The sequence below is a fragment of the Mixophyes fleayi genome, chromosome 3, assembly GCF_038048845.1.
Source record: "Mixophyes fleayi isolate aMixFle1 chromosome 3, aMixFle1.hap1, whole genome shotgun sequence".
Taxonomy (NCBI): Eukaryota; Metazoa; Chordata; class Amphibia; order Anura; family Limnodynastidae; genus Mixophyes; species Mixophyes fleayi.
In genome coordinates, this window is record NC_134404.1 from 337,450,474 (window position 1) to 337,468,556 (window position 18,083).

Genomic DNA, 18,083 nt, shown 5'->3' on the forward strand with positions numbered 1-18,083 from the left:
AGTATTATGAATTGTTAAATTGCTTTATAGAATATTTTTTGTGCAAGCATTCTGAAGAAATGGATCATGTTTAGTGTCATTTTGATCTGCATATAACATCTCTAATCCACTACATTTGGCTTTGCAATCGCTTCCTGCGATGAATAGTTATGAAAGATAGAAGATTGAATGATCAAAATTACATTGTGTTTTAAGTTTGTTTAGAACTGGTTTGGGTCAGTTTCCTTGAAAAGCACATGTTTTCAGCTGTTGGGGGAAGGTGATCACACCTACTCAGAGAAATCCTTTGAATTAGCCTATGATCAGCAGACAACTTAAACATCATTAACCCTGAGCCAATGAAGACCCTAGACATGATGCTTGTTTACATAGTGACATCACCAGTAGTTTTTTTTCTATACTGAAGCTGCATATCATCATCATCACCATTTATTTATATAGCACCACTGATTCCGCAGCGCTGTACAGAGAGAACGTCAGTCCCTGCCCCATCGTAGCTTACAGTCTAAATTCCCTAACACACACATACACACACACACACACACACACACACACACACACACACAGACAGACAGAGAGGTCAATTTTGTTAGCAGCCAATTAACCTACTATTATGTTTTTGGAGTGTGGGAGGAAACCAGAGCACCCAGAGGAAACCCATGCAAACATGGGTAGAACATACAAACTCCACACAGATAAGGCCATGGCTGGGAATTGAACTCATGACCCCAGTACTGTGAAGCAGAAATGCTAACCACTGAGCCACCGTGCATATAAGCATGCTGGCCCAGTGTTCTCTCTCTCTTTGCCTGACTACACAGTAGACATGTTCCTTCCATTATATAACTCTCAGTCTGTGGCTTCCTGCTGCCTCCATTCACCCCCTCACATCATGTCACTGCCCCTGTCCTCACTAACACATCACTCATCTCCTGATATACTCTGTACTGCTGGGGGACCCTGCTCCTTCCACTATATAACTGTCAGTCTGTGGCTTCCTGCTGCCTCCATTCCCCTCCTCACATCATGTCACTGCCCCTGTCATATACAGCCCTGTCCTCACTAACACAATCACACAAATGATCATTGCACTCTCCTCCTGAAATACTTTGTGCTGCTTAACATTCCAGTCATCCGATTGGCTACAGTTGGACGAGCAAGAGATGAAGATTGACATATAAAAAGTTGATCTGAAGTCAAGAGGGACAAATGCTTCAAACTAGCAAAGACTCCATCCCTACTTTATAGCTGACAAAAATAGGTATTATTGATTTTTATGGAAGAGCTAATGTAGCTCACGTGACAGGATCCAGAGAAATCAATTATATCTATTTCTGTCAACTTCAAAGTAGCCAGCGTGACAGGGTCAAATAAATAAGATACACAGAGGACATAAATAAAGCCTAAATCAGCCACTGACAAATTAATGGGCAGAGAATTATACTGAAGCGGTCAGTTATTAGTGAGACGACTCACTTCCTACCTGCATAGTGGGATTAATACATTTTCGCAGCGCTAGGAAAAAGTAGTTCCGTTTGTGGTCACATTGACCAGCTGTCTCCTGCTTGTAGCGGCTGTAACTGCGGCTACCACTGAAATGTACAGTTTATTATACAGTCACCTGAACCTGTTTTTACTTTTATAAGGAGCCTTTCACCACTTTTCCATAGTTCAAAAGCATCTCCCTGTACAGTCATGAATATTGCTGTCTAGTACAAGTAAACCTTGAACATAAAGTGTGGTTTATTAAATGGCCAGGGCTTTTGTATTTTCCTGCAGGATTTCTTTTAGTCTGCCATTGTGTTTTCGTTTGGAGTGTGAGCTCATCATTTTTCCACCAGTGACATCTGTGTTTAAGCAACTTTGTCAGCAGCCATAGAATCCACGAAAGTCACCTGAAAGAGTAATTTCACCCAGTATGTGTATATATGTGATACAATTTGATACTTATTTGATACAAAGTTCATACATCCAACTTGGTACTTTATCTCTCCTTATAATAAGCTTGTGTATGTGGGCAGTTCAATTTGACGTATTAATAGTTTTATAGGATAATAACCTTTGCATATCAACCTCTAACTGAGCAAAATTATTGGTAGATTCCAGTCGTTTCAGTAATGTAGGTAGAAGACAATTTGATTTTATCTTTAAAATGCACCAGCGGAGGCTGCCATTCTCTGTGCTAAATTACTACTCATGAGAAAGCAACCTATTCATTTTCTAGGAGTCAGGATTAATTTATAATCTTTAAAACCACAGCAACCAATCAGGAACTCGCTTTCATTGTTAATCTTGCAGTGTACAGATAGAAGCTCACTGGGGATTGGTTTCTGTAGTCTATTGCTCATTTTGCACCTAAATGTAAATTTACTAACTGCAATATTAGTATATGAACCTTGGTGACATCACTGCAGCACTTGGTGGATTGATAGACTGGGTTGTGCTACCCAGCAAGACTCTGGCAATTATTTAAGAAAGGGAGAAAAAAAATATTTTTTTCACAAGATTTGAGGCTTCTCCCTATGTTCCAAAACCCTTGGGCTGGTATATATATATATATATATATATATATATATATGTAGGCAAGCCGAGGCAGGGGGTGGGGGGTGGGTTTCTAGTGCCTGGAAACCCCCCTCCAAGCCTGGGGCACTGTATAATTGAGGTGGGTGGACCCTGCTCCCGCTTCACACGGCTCTGCTTGAAAAGAGAGAGCTGCTTGCACCTAACAGTAGTGCACGCAGCATTGCCCATGTATATTATGGGGATAGGAGGAGTTGGAGAGCAGCCAAGCACTGTCTAACATTATAGCCACGCCCCCATGCATGCTGGTCACGCCCACTGGCGGCGTGGTGTGGAAACCCCCCTCTACAAATCCTGCACTTGCCCCTGATATATTAACGTAGAATGTGTTACTGGAAGGCCGTCCGAGCTATGCCAGGTCCCACACGTACAGATGCACCCTGGACCGGCTGGCAAAGCAGTAAGAAGCCTCTTACTCTCATCTGCCCTGCCAAAATATTCAGGGTAATTAGCGACAATACAATATTTTCAATCGCTGCGGTAAGTAGAAATAGAAAATCATGTTAAATAGATACTTATATCTGTCAATGTAGACTCTTTATAGATGATATAGATGGAGAAAAAGAGGACACCAGTAAAGTACAGACTGGGGTTTGACATAAACAGTTGTACTGACATACTGAAATTCAGTTATTGGCACAAGTTGAAGACTGCCAACTTTTGGCTTGGGGACAAGGCCTATGGTGTAATGCGGAGATGGGTTCATATGTATTCAAAAATGTATCTTTATAAAGCTGCATGTATGAAGAGGGTATTAACGCTTATATGCATTGCGCGATCAGCCCTGTTCTCCACTAGTGGCATATGATCCAAGTTTATGTCAGGCACACATACGCCCACTTACACCCGGCCAGCTCATATTCACAAGAAAAGTTTGTTAACATTTGTTTTTATAGCAAAAAAAAACGCATTCGCTGTTAGGTTTGATTTGGTAAACAAAATGATGATGTAGGTAGGCTAGAAGAATGGCAACTACAGTTTAATGTGAAAAACGCTAAATTATGAAAGGTTGTATATAGCATTAATGGCACGAAAATGTCAATTATTGAGAAGGAATGGGATCCAGGAGTCACCATTTCAGGTAGGCAAAGAGTGTAGCAAAACAATGGTCCAGACTGGCCTGATATTATCTAATTATCTTGTTCCTATCCTTCATGCTGGCCTCCTGGTTGTCCTTGTTACTTATGCACATGTAGCGTTTGGGAAATAAGCAAAATCACGTTAAAATGCTTTAGTGAATAGGCCACGCCTTACGTTTGATTCTTGGTTGGTGTCGCTTGTTCTTGGTAATGTAGGATTCAATGCACTGGTTGCTGTTTGTGGAGTGTTCAGTAGAGGGCGCTGCATGAGTAGCAGATTGTTCTCCAGAAAATACTCTTCTGGGTCAGAATAAACCAGATTGAAGTTAGGAACACGAGTGTTTTCACCTTAATTATAAACTTGGTCAAAAAGTATTGTTGTTAAATCTAAATAGGTAACCATGGCGGTGGTCACAAACTGCCATGGAAAAATGTGTGTACAATGTCAATGTTATTTTATTTTCACCGGAGTCAAAGAAACCGGCGAGCGTTGTGCGTAAAATGCGGGATGACTATTTGAACGCTGTTTTTCTTTGCTTTTGTTTTTAATGCTGAAAACTTTGTATGTGTATTGCATACGAAGACTTATTACATTTTTATTAAATCATAGTACTTATTCTAATTCACTTGTAATAGGTTGCATTTAAAGGTAATGCATTTTTGTTATACTGTGTTACGGGTACCACTACTATTCTTGTTCATTCTGGTATGTTTAAAAAAACATGTATGTAAGGGTGTAAAAACTGATGTGCAAATAGTTCTGTTAACATACAGAACCATGTAAACTAGGAGTACATCCCAACATACAATGTTGATATTATGTTCCAAAAATGTCAGAATAAACTAGATGTCCGGATAACCATGATATCTGGATCTTATCCTTCTTTTTTATTACAGTTACCGCACCCGTCAGATGCTTAATTGAAACCTGTAACGATTTGTTGCATCAATGTTACACATTGACGTCTCTCGGCTGGAATTTTGCTTTTCACTGCAATTGTGTCAATTTCTTACATTACGTTTCCTATCTATTGATTGTCTTCTAGTTCTTCGTGTCCCTTAGTGTTCTTTAGATTGGGGTTATTTCAGGAACAACACTTTCTCTAATTAGCTTCCATCATCTTTTTCAGTTTATCCTTTGGCAAATCAGTTATTTTTGCAGTAGAAGAACAAGATGCAGACGGTTTATTAGGACAACCACTAACAATGTCTCCTCCAGCGCCCTGGTACAATAACTTCCCTAGAGAAAGACACGTGACCCATTAGGAGCCCTGTTCGGTGATGAATACACCACCTGCAGCCATCTCCCCCCCCCCCCCTACGAAGCTGCCTTGGCCTTGGCTCTGTACATGAGACGATCCCAACACGCAGGTCGGTAATTATACCGCTGCACAGAGGGATTTATTACACTCTCCCCGTCCTGACACTTTTCACTTTTTTTTATTTTTATTTGTTTGCTGTCCTCCGTCTTATCTTCTTTTATCTTGTTAGGTGGTTTTACTGTTTATAGATTTGACATTTATGATACAAGTCATTTTCCGTCTTCTGCGGTCTTATATCATCCGTGGAGAAAGGGACTGTGTTGCGGAAAGAGCGACATTAACTAGTCCATTTTATTTGTTCCTGTGTTATGGGCGCCGGGGGGATCTGCACAATATCCACAGACATCCAGAAGATTAAAATCTGACTGCACAAAAATATTGTTATGTATATAGTATTACGTCAGATATATTTGTTCTGTAATAAAACTATATGGGGGCATGATTCCAAATTGTCCCTATTCAAAGGTGTCAATAGGGGAATAGGTACTGTCTGGGATATGGGGGTATGGGAGCTGCATGTGGAAATATCCTTCTATCTATCTATCTATCTATCTATCTATCTATCTATCTCATATCTATCTATCTATCTATCTATCTATCTATCTATCTATCTATCTCCCTCATATCTATCTATCTATCTAACTATCTATCTATATTTCTATTTATTATCTATCTATCTAACTATCTATCTATCTATATTTCTATTTATCTATCTATCTATCTATCTATCTATCTATCTCCCTCATATTTATCTATCTATCTATCTATCCATCTATCTATCTATCTATCTATCTATCTATCTATCTATCTATCTATCTCCCTCATATATATCTATCTATCTATCTATATTTCTATTTATTATCTATCTATCTATCTATCTATATATCTATCTATCTCCCTCATATTTATCTATCTATCTATCAATCTATGTATCTATCTATCTATCTATCTTCCTCATATCTATCTATCTATCTCATATCTATCTATCCACCTATCTATCTATCTATCTATCTATCTATCTATCTATCTCCCTCATATCTATCTATCTATCTATCTATCTATCTATCTATCTATCTATATTGCTATTTATTATCTATCTATCTATCTATCTATCTATCTGTATTTCTATTTATCATCTATCTATCTATCTCCCTCTTATCTATCTATCTATCTATCTATCTATCTATCTATCTATCTATCTCATATCTATCTCATATCTATCTATCTCTATTTAGATAGATAGATAGATAGATAGATAGATAGATAGATAGATCGATAGATAGATAGATAGATAGATAGATGGATATGAGGGCGATAGATAGATAGATAGATGGATAGATAGATGGATAGATAGATATGAGATAGATTCTATCTATCTATCGCCCTCATATCTATCTATCTATCTATCTATCTATCTATCTATCTATCTATCTATCTATCTATCTTTCTATCTCATATCCATCTTTTTTATCTATCTATCTCATATCTATCTATCTATCTATCTTATATGCACAGAACACAATGGCTCTGAGATCAGCTGATAACAGGGATTAGTGTAATCAGATACAATTATTTGATTGCTGCTTTGTATAGAAGTGGACATGTATCCAGCCCTCTGTTGTTGTGTGATGCAGAGACATGAATAGAAGATGATTACAATACCAACGTGTCGTGTATTATTATATTTTCTGAATGTTAGATGCCAGCTGCCGTGCTGTGGGTCATACAGTCACCATTTTTATTTTGAAGTCGCTGTTCAGAAGTAACCTTTGAACTCCTTTAACTGCTAATAGGTAACTCATCAAACTCTCATTGTTTTTATTTTGGATGCCTTTGGTACAGATTATTTTAGCACTGAGAAGCCAGCGACACTCAGAGTAACACAGGCAGGGGAGTCGGCCATTTTGTCATGTGATCCGGTATCCGTGACAATGCAGCCTATCAATTCACTGGGAGCCAATGACATTAATGAGAAACTTTGTGCCTCAGGAATGTCACTGTTTCCCAGTGAATTGATTGGCTACACTTACATGAGTTAAGTCCACAAAATGGCTGCCTCCACTGTGTGGCGACGACGACTACACTAAATTGACCTATATTATTCAGTGTGGTGTGGCCATTTTCATGGTTGCCAGTGCTCAGGTAACGTGTTATATTGTTATATTGTGAAGTGGGAATGACAGGGGCCTCAATTGCACAACTCATGAGGGCCACAATGGCGCAAATCGCCACATCATGCCCCCACCCAATCTCCAATCCATCTCCCAGAGGGGAATTAGGAAAAGTGTCCAAGTATATGCAATGTGGTAGTTGTATATATTTTGGGTAATTTCTTTTAATAAATAAATAAAAAATTCCAAATTTAAGAAGCGCAATCAGTCAATCTATCATAATAGGATACCACCATATGATAACAATTCACACCTTTACCTTTATAAACAAATTTAATAAATTTGATAAGTTTATTTAATTAAATTATTAATTTAACTTAATAAACAAATTTAATCCATTTATTTAATTAATTTATTATTAAATTTGTTTATTAAGGAAAAGGTGTGAATTTGTATCATATGGTGGTATCCTATTATGGTATATTGACTGATTGCGCTTCTTAAATTTGGAATTTTTTGTTTGTTTTTATGTATTAATGGGTTGTCACAAAAACAAGCCTCTAAGGAGCAGCAAATAATCAATTAATTGGTCCTTTACTAATTCTTAGGCATACATTTTTTAATTCTCAATATAAAGTACAGATTTAAGAGTCGAAGTTGGTCAGCGCCCATTAGCAGTCCGTTTAGGCGGACAGCGATATATGTAAATACTCTTTTCAGTAAATGTTAACTTCTAAAGCCTAGAGAGTATGAATAGAAGGTATTAACTGCACCTAAAATGCAAAAAATAATGTATTAAAAAAGCACTGATTACCAAATTAGACAGAGGCCAGTAGTGTACTTTTTGTTGGGTTCTCATTGTGCAAATCCCTGACCTCGCACAACCGATACACTTATGTTGTTCAGGGTCAGAACCTCTTAGAGCCTAACATTCCAATGATTACATTTATGTTTCGTTTTGCTGCTGCTCCCAATATAGGGGTAAGTTTTATGGGCAAATCATAGAAATGTCACGTTACTGGGGCAGTCTCTCTTTCTCAGGTCAGCCCAGAATTGCTGGGTTCCCTCTCTGTCCCCCCTAATTTGGCAGATTTTCTACCTGCAGCCGTTGAAGCACTTTCTTTAATATATACATTTGAAGGGTTTGGAGAAGACCCCTTTACATAACTATCACCATCACCTTTTATTTATATAGCGCCACTGATTCTGCTGCGCTGTACAGAGAACTCATTCATATCAGTCCCTGCCCCATTGGAGCTTACAGTCTAAATTCCCTGATACACACACACACACACACACACACACACACACAGAAAGACTAGGGTCAATATTGATAGCAGCCTATTAACCTACTAGTATATATTTTGTATGTTCTCCCACGCAAACACGGGGAGAACATACAAACTCCACACAGATAAGGCCATGGTCGGGAATTAAACTCAAGACCCCAGCGCTGTGAGGCAGAAGTGCTAACCACTGAGCCACCGTGATGCCCAATAACTACCAGCGGTTCTATATATTAGCACTATATCCACCCACACACTTATGTATATGATGGACTTGTTTATAGTGTTTTCCTTTTAATACAGAAATCCTCAGCTGGGTCACTGCTCACTGCAGAATACGTCCCAGGAGACAGTGTGACATTTTACCTCCACTTAGTATATTTCTCCGATAGATTTTCTACATCACCATAGATGCTGAGCAGACCTTGCACAACTTCATCAAACTCCCGGATTGCATGTTTATTTAAAGGCACCTCTCCCTTATCCCCGACAGACTGCGGCTCAGAGATATTTTTATTTAAAACAGGTCTCTTTGAAGCCGGGCGCTTTGTACGGAGAGGAATGCATGCTCTTTAATGTTCCCTTCAATATCTCTCTGAAAAGGATGGCATGCACAGAAATCATTAGGAGCTGTAGGCTTCTGTTATCTAGGTACCTTCATTGTGGAAGAAGCCGTTCACAAGTGTCTAGCTGGAGATCAAGTACGTGCTGGATGAGAATCCTTCAATTTTTTACTCTATACAATCCGGCAGTAAGAAAGAGGTCATTGTGAGATTAAGTCATTGTGCTCCGGTCTGTGAGTTAGTAAACGCTGAATATTACAAAGCCCAGGAGCTTACACGTTAAATGCATTCAGAGTTCACGGCAGCTGAAGTGACACAGAAACGGCGCATCGTTATCCTAATCTGTGGGGGAGGGACATGCAGCTTGTGGGGTCTCTCCCTGGGCTCCTGTCATCCTGAGATGCTCACCTACCCCTCTAGTGCTCCAGTTTGCAATCCGTTGCCCTCGTTTTGGGGGTCCTCTGTCATGCCCAAAGCTGAAACACAAAATTGGGGTTCTCTCAAAAATTCTTGATCTCACGGCATTGTGATAGAGCCCCCAGACCCAGCAATGAGTGGTAACTGGGGATTTGGGGCAGGGCTGGTATGAATCCACGATGTATGGTTTTTTTTTTTTGGTGAGGCCAATGCTGACCCTCTAGTCCTCGCGAGTTGTGACTCCACAGTCCATTATACCCCATTCATACTGCACCAAAATCCTGGGTTTTTGCCGGGGCGAGCTCAAACGACCCGGGTCTTGGACTCTTGGTGCAGTATGAATGGTACAAGTCAAAAATCCCGGGTCTAAAAACCCAGGTGTTCAACCCGGGATTTATCGAGGGGTAATTCCCGGGTCGGACCCGGGTTGCCTGCACTATGAATGGTGCAACCCGGGTTTTTCAACCCGGGTTGTACAGAAAACAAGCTGATTGGCTGTCTGCCTGTCTTTGGGGGATGATGTCATAGGTGGGGGCCCGTGGAAGATTCGAGAAGGAGTTTAGGAGAAATGGTGGATGGTGGAGTGCACAAATTGCCAGGGCACAGACTTGTGCAGTATGAATGGGGTCAACCCGGGAAATTCTCGGGTCCGAGGTGCAGTATGAATGGTGTTTCTGAGCTGGGACGCTCCGAGACCCTGCAAAAACCCGGCTTGAAAAACCCGGGATATTGCCGGGGGGGCAGTATGAAAGCGGTATAACTTGGCTCATTTTTAAAATTCTCTAGGCTCTGATACTTGGAAAATACAGAGATGATGAGGGTTATTTGGGGATGTAGGGGATCAGGGGTGATGTCGTTTTACAATTTGGAGGGAGGGGTCTTAAACAAAAAATCCTAAACATAGTTCTTGCACTACAAAACAATACACTGAGCCGCTCGCTACACTGGACAGATTAACGGAAATTAGGGAAAGGAACAATAGCTACTTGTACGTATTAAAACACATTTGATTGTTTCAATGTTATAAAGATACAATGTTATAGTCTCTGCGGGGTTAAATATAACACCGATTATATCTCAAGCCATAAAAATAAAATACAACATTATATCAGTAGGTCTGTTTCCGCAACATCTCGTATAATATTACCGACAGAACATGCTAACTCCACAACTCCCTTTAAACAAGTGACCTGGTAATGATCAGTGTTGCAAGGATATGATTAACTCTAGTTATTATACACTGTAGCAGTTCAGTGTCTTGGTTTATAATTCCAGAGTAGGTTCTTGCTACATAACCACTTAGCGTTTAGCTGCTGGATAATTAACCCTTGGAGGTTTTTACAGCAGGGCAGATTCTTGCCAGGATAGCTAGAGTTCTCCTTTATAAGGACCGTTTATGCAGGGTGACACGCCTACATTTGCTATGTACCACACTTGCCAACTCTCTCTGAATGTCAGGGAGACTCCCTGAAATAGGGGTGATCTCCCTCACTCCCTGAAGAGTCTGGCATTCTCCCTGATGCTGAGCCAGTACAAGACGTGGTTGGCTTCGCCATCTGTGGCATGATGACACAGTTCAGAAATTGTGTCCTATGTCCATGTATTGATGCCTATGGAGGTGGCCATTTTCATGGAGACCAAGATTTAATCAAAGACTGACAGGTAAGACAACATGACTTCAATAATGGAGACAGAAATGCAAAAGACACTTCAGTCTATAGAGATTCATTAGCTGCTTTTCTTTTTAACGCATAGTTGCCTACTCTCCTGGAATGTCCGAGAGACTCCTGCATTTGTGGGAGACCTCCCGGGAGAGCAGGGCAACCTCCCGCTTCTCGCCCCCACAATAGATAGGTGGCGGAGGTGGGGCTTAATGGCGCAAATTTTGCATCATCTTAACCCCGCCCCCTGCTGTAATTGGCCAAAATTGTGACAATCATTTAGGGGACTGGGTCAAAATTATGCGATCGGATCGACTTGCTGCCAGCGGCTGCACACTGTGCAGGTCCGTTCGGCAGTGATAATATGCTGCCCGGCTGCTCTGATTGTGTTTTAAACACAATCAGAGCAGCGGGACAGCACATTATCACTGCCGAACGGACCTGCACATACTGTACAGCCGCCGGCAGCCTTAGAAGCTAGAAAGGGGGCGGGGCCTAACCCCCCCCCTATATCGCCCGGGGTAGAAAAAAATTCTAGATCCGCCCCTGCACCTATGTACTGTGTGTCCATTCTCAGCATATTAGTATAGAGATCTACTGGGACAAGAGGAGACCAGTGTGCCCTCAGTCATGGGCACAACCTCTGGAAACAGTGACACCTACAGGCTGTAATTAATTACTACCCAATATGATAAAAAGGAGGAGTATTCAATATAATCAAAACTACTGTTTGCATTTCATCTCTTTAAATAATTTACATCACTAAATTATATTCAGCTTTAAACATTACATTGAAATGATAGATTTAAATAAATATAGATTTATGGGACATGTTTTCCTTTAAGATAACATAAGATAACCTGGACTTTGAGATAAATGTGACTATCACACAACTAATAGACATAGCTGATCAGTGAACTTTTCCATTTCTTCTGCTTTGTAGATGTATAAGACAGGAGATGTGTTTGCAGGAAGTTCACAAATAGTTCCACGCTTATTTTCTGTACCGAATCTGTAGTGACTGCAACAACACAATCTATCAGTTCATACTACGGCTCAGGGAAGGCGGTGGTTGGCAGTATCGTCTAGGCCTTTATTCTTTAGCGATTTGTCTGTTGTTGCTAAATATGTACATATAACTGTATGGGATCAGTTATCCAGGATGCTCAAGACTTAGGGCTTTCTGCATAAGGTGTTTTTCTTTAAAAAGGAGGAGCTTGGTGCTCATTATCCTTGTCTGTAAAACATTCCCTCTTTTTTCTAGCAGTGCTCCTCACAGTGACGATAGGAATAGGAGCCGGGTGATGTTTATATGCATGCTATTCCCCTCCTCTTTATACTTTGCAGCCATACTCCTCATAGTGGCTATAGAGGAAGGCACTCGGTGATCATCTTGGTCTGTATGACATTCTCCTCATTACCTTGTGCAGCAGAGCTCCTCACAGTGATTCTACAAGGAGGTGCTCAGTGATAATACCTGTGTCTATGATATTCTCCTCCACATTACCTTGTGTAGCAGAGCTCCTCACAGTGATTCTACAAGATGGTGCTCAGTGATCATATCTGTGTCTATGACATTCTCCTCCTCATTACCTTGTGTAGCAGAGCTCCTCACAGTGATTCTACAAGGAGGTACTCAGTGATAATACCTGTGTCTATGACATTCTCCTCATCATTACCTTGTGTAGCAGAGCTCCTCACAGTGATTCTACAAGGAGGTGCTCAGTGATCATATCTGTGTCTATGACATTCTCTTCCGCATTACCTTGTGTAGCAGAGCTCCTCACAGTGATTCTACAAGGAGGTGCTCAGTGATCATGTCTGCGTCTATGACATTCTCCTCCACGTTACCTTGTGTAGCAGAGCTCCTCACAGTGATTCTACCAGGTGGTGCTCAGTGATAACACCTGTGTCTATGACATTCTCCTCTGCATTACCTTGTGTAGCAGAGTTCCTCACAGTGATTCCAGGAGGAGACGCTAAATGATCATGTATATGTTGCATGTATGGGCACCTTAATGCTGGCAAGCACTGAGAAAAGGTCTTTCTCCTAGTGTACAAAGAATTATTAACAAGATAGTACAAAGCACCGGTGCTCTGCGTGCAAAGTTCTTGAGAATGTGGACCAGTGTTGGAAAGAACAGAAGGGACCTTGGTACACATACGTTGGTAATGCCCAGTCATTCAAACCAGTTGGTCAAAGGAACACAAAATCACTTCTGCATCCCCCCCAGTCTGCTCCTAAATATTATTTGTTTTTATAACAGATTTGATGTTTGAGTAATTGAATGTCCTAAATATTTACTAACTGCTATTTGTAGCTGTAAATGTTTCAGTAAAGATTTAATAACAAAGGGGCATATTCAATTGACGGTGGGATTGCCGAAAATCTCGCGCTCCAAAAATATTACCGTTAATACGGTAATCCTGCGCGTAAAAACCGTTAATACAGTAATTTACTCGCTGGATTTCAGAGCTGCGAGCTAAAATCCAGCGAGATATTACCATATTAACGGTAATATTTTTGGAGCGCGGGATTTTAGCCGATCCCGCCATCAATTGAATATGCCCCTTTGTTTTGGGTGGAGTTCTCAATTTACTGTTTTATATGTGGCTTTAGAACATAAGCGAAAGAATGGACAGCACCGTGGCTCAGTGGTTAGCACTTCTCCCTCACAGCACTGGGGTCATGCGTTCAATTCCCAACCATGGCCTTATCTGTGAGGAGTTTGTATGTTCTCCCCGTGTTTGCGTGGGTTTCCTTCGGGTGCTCCTGTTTCCTCCCACACTCCCAAAAACATACTGTTAGGCTAATTGGCTGCTAACAAATTGACCCTAGTCTGTGTGTGTGTGTGTATTAGGGAATTTAGACTGTAAGCTCCAATGGGGCAGGGACTCATGTGAGTGAGTTCTCTGTACAGCGCTGCGGAATTAGTGGCGCTATATAAATAAATGGTGATGATGATGAATGGAACACTGAGCGTTACTGTAACCTCTCATAAAGAGTATGCGCACATTTATTTATTTGTTAACTGTGATTTATATAGCGACAACATATTACGCAGCGCAGAGAATATTTAATCATTCACATCAGGCCCTGCCCCAGTGGAGCTTACAATCTATTTTCCCTACCCCATCGATTAAGTACTTATTAATAACTAGTCGTTAATTTTGTCAGAAGCCAATTAACCTACCAGTGTGGGGGGAGGAAACCGGGGGATCCGGAAGAAACCCGCACAAACACGGGGAGCACATTCAAACTCCACACAGATTGGCCCTGTGGCCCCAGTGCCGTGAAACAACAATGCTAACCACTCTGCCCCACACACAGATGGTGACACATGCTGAGGCGATTTGTATAAATACAATCCTCGTTTTTCACAATAGCTGATTCTCTGCATTCTTCAAATTGTGCTTCACTGTAAAATGAAGCATTTATACTCTCTTATGTTTGCACCATCCACGTCCTGTCATTCTGCAATTTAGTCTGTTAGAAATGGATTATTTTCTTTTCCTATTCTTCCGATTCTCTTTCATTCAGCAAATGACAGGTTCGGCGGTGGCCTCTGTCGCCATTTTCTCTGTAAATACAGCAGCGGAAACAAAACAAACAAAGTCTTTCGGTTACAATTTCTGCCTAGTGAAAATCGGGTAAATAATAGCACTCTGACAGAGAAAAGCTGAACTGTCAATACTCGGCCACACGGTAAATACAGACTCTCCGGTGGGTTTTGTTTGCTGCTGTGTTTTGTTTGGATGGAAAAATCAAACAGTGACTGTTTGTGTTCCTGATGGAAATTGGTTTGAAAGCAAATTCTCGGTGCAATGTGCAAATGGCGCAGGCTTGGTTGAAATGAATGGCGCAACTCCCAAATGCAACCTCCCTCCTGGCCCCACTCACTCTCAGAAGTAGGTGCTGATCTGGTAGCGCCCAGCGTGTCTAATCCGATGCATTTATTCCAACTGCTGATGCAGCGTCATGTGGGAGACTTAAGAGACAGCATCATCAATTTAAATATTCACGCACTGAAAGTTGTCACTATTGGAGGAACTATCGGCCGATTGTTGAGCAGATGGTCGTGAGAACGGACACACTGCAGGATGGGAACAGCATCGAACCATCGTTGAACAAGCTTTATAGTCCATATATAAAATCAAATCAAATGATACGACGAGCTTTGGAACGATAATCGGTCATCATTGGAGCGTACACACTTATGCGATATCGGGCTGAATGGTCGTTTATTGTGTGATTGGCCCAATAATTGTCTGAAAACCCTGTAGCAGAACTGTTATAGAAATCACAAGACAGCGATTTTACTAATGGCTGAAGAGTCGGATAAAATGTATTCATATTTATATCTGACAGACTCCATCTGTACTGTTATAGAACCCACTAGACAGCGATATTACTCAGGGCTGAAGAACCTGACAATATTTTTTTAGTCCCTTCGCCAGTGGAGCTTACAATCTAATTGTTCAGTGATCAGCAAAATTATATTTATGCATAGTATCACTTCATCATCATCATCAATTATCTATATAGCGCCACTAATTCCACAGCGCTGTACAGAGAACTCATTCACATCAGTCCCTGCCCCATTGCAGCTTACAGTCTAAATTCCCTAACATTCACACACACACACACACACACACACACACACACACACACAGAAAGAGACTAAGGTCAATTTGATAGCAGCCAATTAGCTTGCTAGTATGTTTTTTCTTTGTGGGAGGAAACCGGAGCACCTGGAGGAAACCCACGCAAACACGGGGAGAACATACAAACTCCAAATCAGTAGGTGATTCTCACCAGGAGAGAAGCTAAAAACCGGCTTTGCTTCGTTACTTGAACCGAAACACGTATCGGTTCGAAAGTTTACAGAAATTTCTTGGGTTTTAGACCCAATAAAAAAAATTGTAAATAAAAATTGAGAAAAGCTGAATAGTTTTGACATCGATTCATATGTGACCGAGTTACTCCGAACACACATTTGAGTCAATTGAGCTGGACCATGGTTTTTCCTTCATTTTCACTTTCACATCTCAATCACTGAAGAAACCAGAGCACACGTCTGATTCCTTCACAGAAGTGCACTCACTGAATGACCTCTTTATTTATTTCAGTGATTTATTATTTCTACCATGTATTAAAATAGAAAACAATGTATATAAAACAAAAAATATTTAGACAAAAAAAAGCTACCTTCTCTTTAATGTGTTCCTGTGACCATGGGGTATATTTACTAAACAGCGGGTTTGAAAAAGTGGAGATGTGGCCTATAGCAACCAATCAGACTTTAGCTGTCGTTTTGTAGCATGCACTACATAAATGAAAGCTTGAATATGATTGGTTGCTGTCGGCAACATCTCCACTTTTTCAAACTCATAGTTTAGTAAATATTCCCCCATGAGTTAGGGGTTTTCACACCAATAGCTGTATAATTATTATGCTTAATGTTTGGTGTAGAAATTTAATTTTTTTAGTTTTTTTTTTACAACATTCATCTCTGTCATATTTCTCTTAGAGATTCAATGCAAAGAAGAGGAAGGAAACTAATTAGGCAAATTTAAAGTATTTTAAAAGGAAATAAGTCCCTGACTTTTTACCATGTGGGAGGGATGGCTTACAAAATTAACACAGGGTAATCAAGGAACATATTTTATTTATTTTCTTTTAAACGTTTTTTCCACACAGATCATACCAGCAAAGTTCACACTTTGCTTTTCCAGTGCCTTAATACATACAGCCAGTGTATGTGCTTTATGGGGTTGTGTTAATGTGCCATCCTGCACACTAGTTGGTCAAATTTTACGAATTGACCAGACAATCCACTTTATGGCTTCCAAGACAATTGATATATCTCGTTCTAACCCAATTCTACTGCATAAAACTCGATCAGGTATTGCAGGAAATTCAGTGAAATTACTTATAACTGTAGGTCCCTCTGTCACCTGAATGTTCCCCAAACTTGTACATTAATGGGATTCACGCAATTTGGCTGCACCTTTAGAATGAAATATAATAACACAGATATTCAGGGACGTGTATGTAGCAGTTAAAGGGTAGATCTACTAAAGCTTCTAAAAAAGAATAGTGGAGATGTTGCCCATAGCAACCACTCAGATTCTAGCTAATATTTTCTAGACTGTGTTAGATAAATGAGAGCTAGAATCTGATTGGTTGCTATGGGCAACACCTCCACTTTTCATTTTTAGAAGGTTTAGTAAATCTATTCCAAAATGTCTCACGCAGTGGAGGCAGCCATCTTGTGTGCTCCACTAATATTCATGAGAATTCAGCCTATAAGTTCACTAGGAACCAGTGACATCATCATTCCTCCCAACGTACTATTCCCTGACAGCGGGGCAGGGGGCTTGGCTACATCACGATGGGGGGTGTGGCCACACCTAGATGGGGCCTGACCACGCCCCCCAGAGGGCTGCCTAGCGCTGTAAAGCCCATTAGCTATCTCATTTACCTGACCATTTCCACCTGCAGACAAACATGTCCCCCGGCAGGACGGGGATACAGAGCCCGAAAATATAATGTTGCCTGAGTCAGTCTTCTGATTTCATGCCTCACCCCCACCCAAATCTCACCCTCAAAACTCACCATCCTTCCCAATTCATAGTGTCCCAATTTGCTTATAAACACTGAATCCCCATTACTAAGAAAGGTCCAGTGCTTTGACGGTTGCTGCTAACAGCGGCCAGCGGAAGTAAGGGGAGAGGCGGTGATGCACTGATTGTCTGCTAGATTTTGTAAAATGGTGGATGTGGCTGAGGATTTGGAAATCAATGGAATGAGAAGGATGAATTGAATTTATTTTTGGAGGTTATCCTGTCTCTATATTCTGCTCTGTAACAAAACAAGTGGATCAGGTGTCGCTCAGGGCACCAGGGGTACTTCTCACTGTGCCAATGCCTCGGTTTTAACCCCACCTCAGATGCAGCGTTATCCTCTAACTTCAGTCTGCTCGGCCCTCAGTGACTGCAGATTTGGTGTCTTGTCCACCCTACCATGCCGGTATATCAATATACAAAGTCTATGCTTATGA

The 18,083-nt window shown here is 40.8% G+C and overlaps 2 protein-coding genes across 3 annotated transcripts in view; both read left to right on the forward strand.

Annotated features, from left to right (window-relative positions):
• Positions 1-18,083, forward strand: part of GALNT14 (polypeptide N-acetylgalactosaminyltransferase 14) — a 378,447-nt gene that overhangs the window by 21,431 nt on the left and 338,933 nt on the right. The gene's annotated exons all lie outside the window — the stretch shown is intronic.
• The window catches only part of LOC142142533 (uncharacterized), an 88,192-nt gene continuing 73,013 nt past the window's right edge, over positions 2,905-18,083 (forward strand). The window contains exon 1 of the mRNA XM_075200414.1: positions 2,905-3,024. Coding sequence (XP_075056515.1) covers positions 2,905-3,024 — 120 coding nt within the window. The remainder of the gene's footprint in view (positions 3,025-18,083) is intronic.